Here is a 3,939-nt window from a genome sequence, read left to right on the forward strand (position 1 = left end):
GTTGGATATTTTTAAGAAATGTTTCAATTCAGTCTTTTATGTTAATTATAGTAATTGAGGCCCTTAAAACATTTACAATTTTAAATGCAGCAATGGTTTTTTTTCTTTTTATTGATTTTAACATTTGAAATGTAAATAAACAATTTAAATATTTAGAAATAAATAGCTATATTAATTATTCTAAAAAGTTATAGATTTGAAAAATATATCTATAAAGTGGGATTTTTAAAATTAAGAAATATTTAGCGTAGTTAAGTTAATTATTTTAATGCAATTACTTTAGAAGAAGCGTTTTGAAAGCATTTAGTCAATACAACCAGTAATCCAGAATAGAGAACAATGTTATTGAGTTAGTTTTGTGTATTTCAACCCTTGTTAAGATAAAGCTTGCTTTAAGTGTACGTATGCAACTGTGATTTAAAGCAAATGCCAAACTAAATTAGCTTTGTTATGTAACACAAAAGTTACATTATTGCTTCGCTGTAAATTGCCCTGGAGGCAAGCTCAAGTTCTCTCCCAATTAATTTTGACACCAGAGACGTTGTACTCGTACGATCAACCAAAATAGTTTTATCATAGAAATAACAATGTGTTCACGTGCTTCCATCTGTTTAAATTGCAGAAATTGCTCGTTTTGGCAATATTAAAATGAAAACTTTAATATCGAAATGCATGGAGTCTGAACCATGTATGCTAAATTTAGTCAATAAAATATATTTTTTAACCAAATAAATTGTACTTGGAAAAGCTTTTATGTCTTCCAACTGGCGAGTATTTGTATGCCTACAATTGTACTGAACAGTGCAATGCAACATGTCTTCAGCATTTAAAAAGTTATTGAATTAAACAGAACAAAATACAAAAGGTTTTATATTAAAATGTGTTATTTATCTCATATTTCATACAAAATAAATGTATACATATATATATATATATATTCGTGCTACAAGTACCTTTAGGTAGGCTATAAGCTTAACGCATATATTTTCATATACAAGTATTTATCTATAATGCTTCTAAGTCTTTCACACACCATACCTGTAAAGCTATCTTTGAGAAGAATCTTACACGACCAACGGGTTAAACAGTTCAGTCACTTCTCCAAAGTCTGAATTATATCCAAACACGTTGTCCTCACTTTTTCAAAGTCATCTAGAAAAATCACATTATTCTGGCATTCACTTAAAAAGGAGAGAAGTTCACATTAATGAGTTATATCTGCACCACGATTAAGAATGAAAATTGTTTATCAAAACTTACTGTATTCACACGCATAGGAACTAGGGGTCTTATAGGGTGTCCTAAAAGCCGCCAGCTGACAGCTCGCGGATGTCTGCCCCTGGGGCCCGGGCTGTCCACCCAAAAGTCTCTGACTGTCAAACACATCCCTGACCGCGGAGAATGGGGACGGGGATGAAAAGTCGGTACTATGAGAGGAAAAGTCTCCCGAGGGTGGGGACATGTACCATGCACTTGTGCGTCCATAAGTCTGATTCTGGGACATAGAAAACATGGATGGGTTTATTCCATTAGTCTGAGAAACCGTTCCATGGGCATGGGCAGGCGCGGGCTGGGGACTAGCACTTCCGGTACTTCCTTCATCGGCCCCGGGGGAGGCGATTTGGAGAGAATGTACCCCGGGATTTCCAAGAGAGGACTGTCCAAGTAGGGACTGAGCACTACCGTTCGTGGGGTAGGAATATCCCAAAGGAGGGGACATGTTTTGGTTGCATGTGGGTACATTCCTGTAGATGTCCGATACCCGACTACTGGTGTACTGTAGGACGGACGGACTGATGAGAGGTGTCTGTCGGCTTGGTGCAAAATTACACGTGTTGGAAATGTCACATGGAACACTGGTATGAGTGTTGGTCATAAGGTTTTCCACGGAGAAGCTGCTGGAAGGTGGGTCCATCGGATCGGTCGGTATCGGAAGTGAGCTTGGACTGTGGTGAGGGTGTCCAGTATTCATACAATCGGGACTGACCGGGTCTAACGGCTCCAACTTAGTTCCGGTTACCGGGGGTAACATCCGCGTTCCAGGAGAGTGTGGCGGAGTTTCCATGCCGTTCACGGGTTTCTTGAGGTCGTATTTATTAGGACTATTCGAACTGTCCGAGTATTCCGATGTGACAGTCTCTCCATTTCTGGAAATTTCATTTTCTCCGTCGGATTTAAGATCGTTTGAACACTTTCGTATATCCTTATTATCATCGGGATCACGCTCGGATTTCTCCTTTAGAGCATTCTTCTTTTTAAAGCGCCTTCTCCGCCTGAGGTAGCTTCCGTTATCGAACATGTTATAGCTGTCCGGATCCAGACTCCAATAGGACCCTTTGCCGGGCTTTTTGTCGTCTCTGGGTACCTTGACAAAGCACTCGTTTAGGGATAAGTTGTGACGTATACTGTTCTGCCATCCCTGTTTGTTCTCTCTGTAGAACGGAAACCTGTCCATAATGAATTGGTATACTCCATTTAAAGTGATCTTTTTATCGGGCTGACTCTGGATAGACATTGCGATGAGGGCAATATAGCTGTAGGGCGGTTTGACCATGTCCTTGTGGACTTGCTGAGGTGGTCCGTAGGGACTATACGGATTTGAGCGCCCCATGTGGGAATATTGTTCCGCCGCTCCGTACATAGCAGCCATTCCACCCATTGCTACGGAAGAATATCCGCCATGTCGGTAATAATTCTGGTCTCCGAACAGAGCGGGTACTACACTCAGTCCGGTCCCGTTTCCGATGCCCGGAACATTGGACGAATGGTGATATCGGTGCTGGAGGGGCCCTGGTTGCATTTCCCTTCTTCAAATAATATAAATATTATTCCAGAAGTTCACTTGTCTATAATAAAGTCCACTTTTAGGTGATAAAATGTCTTTTCCAACAAAACAATTTCAGCTCGTAAATTTCGCCCGTCGCTTTCTCACACGCAAAGCATGTGTTTATACTGTGTGTGTGTGTTTCACACCAGTCCCGTCCCTGCGATCAAGTGTCTGTTATTACAAGTTGAGATAGACGTGATCTCGATGGCCTTATGATCAACAACGTTAACTATCGAGTGATTTGTTGTGACTAATAAGCTACAAATATGGAGCCAGGCTCCGCCTACAATTTCCAGCGAGCCTATCACAGCGCGCTGTAATCTTATCTGCGAATCTGCTGGCCACACACGGGGGCTGACGGGATACTAGGCCTGTCCGCATGAGGAGAAGCCGTCATCGACTTGAGTAATTGACAATTTCAACAGAGATCCTTTTCTTGTCTGTATTAACGTGTATTCAACCCACCACTACCAGTAGAAAGGGAACGAGCGGAAATTTAAATACTGTGTAAATTTCATTTTGGAATCTTGTGTGTTGATGTGAGTTTCTATTCCACTCTATCCCCTTGTTTGCATTCAGAAATATATACTATTGTGGTTAGATCGACACGCATTCAGTAGTTAATGAAATGAACACGTATGCCTGCAAGCAAATTGTGTCCAAGAAAATAGTCTCTATAACAAAATGTCTAGTTGGATAAACTTGATGTGGACAGGTATACAATGACAGATCCTATCAGGAATCACACACTAGCCCGGCCATCATACCACCGACACTTCCAAATCAGGCCGCCATCGCCCTCTACACAAACCCATATATTTACTTTATAAATACTCAAGTTGTTTTCTATAAATATTTTCAAATTTAGCTCAATACGTGTATAAGTGCTGGGCAGATTTTTTGACACAACATAACGGTAATAAACAGATTTATAAACACGACTTTGGTATCAGAATAAATATTGTCGAACAACAATATAAGCGAGGGAGTAACGGCTCAGTATTACCACCATCAGACAGAAAACTTGTTTATATATTGTCTGAAAATCTACAGAGTTAACAAATACTTAACACACAATAACATTTTGGTGGTACGACATTTTTTTTATTATT

At 40.1% G+C, this 3,939-nt stretch overlaps 1 protein-coding gene across 1 annotated transcript; it reads right to left on the bottom strand.

Moving 5' to 3' along the window:
• Nucleotides 1-586: 586 nt before the first annotated feature.
• On the bottom strand, nucleotides 587-3,032 carry LOC138315736 (forkhead box C1-A-like). Its single transcript, XM_069256980.1, has one exon. The coding sequence runs from the start codon at nucleotides 2,798-2,800 to the stop codon at nucleotides 1,250-1,252; it is 1,551 nt and encodes a 516-aa protein (XP_069113081.1). The 5' UTR covers nucleotides 2,801-3,032; the 3' UTR covers nucleotides 587-1,249.
• Nucleotides 3,033-3,939: the final 907 nt, after the last annotated feature.

Source organism: Argopecten irradians, chromosome 2 (genome assembly GCF_041381155.1).
Source record: "Argopecten irradians isolate NY chromosome 2, Ai_NY, whole genome shotgun sequence".
NCBI lineage: Eukaryota > Metazoa > Mollusca > Bivalvia > Pectinida > Pectinidae > Argopecten > Argopecten irradians.

Excerpts from the sequence above, each read along its gene's own strand:
- LOC138315736 (XM_069256980.1), bottom strand. The coding sequence starts at position 2,800 with ATGCAACCAGGGCCCCTCCAGCACCGATATCACCATTCGTCCAATGTT.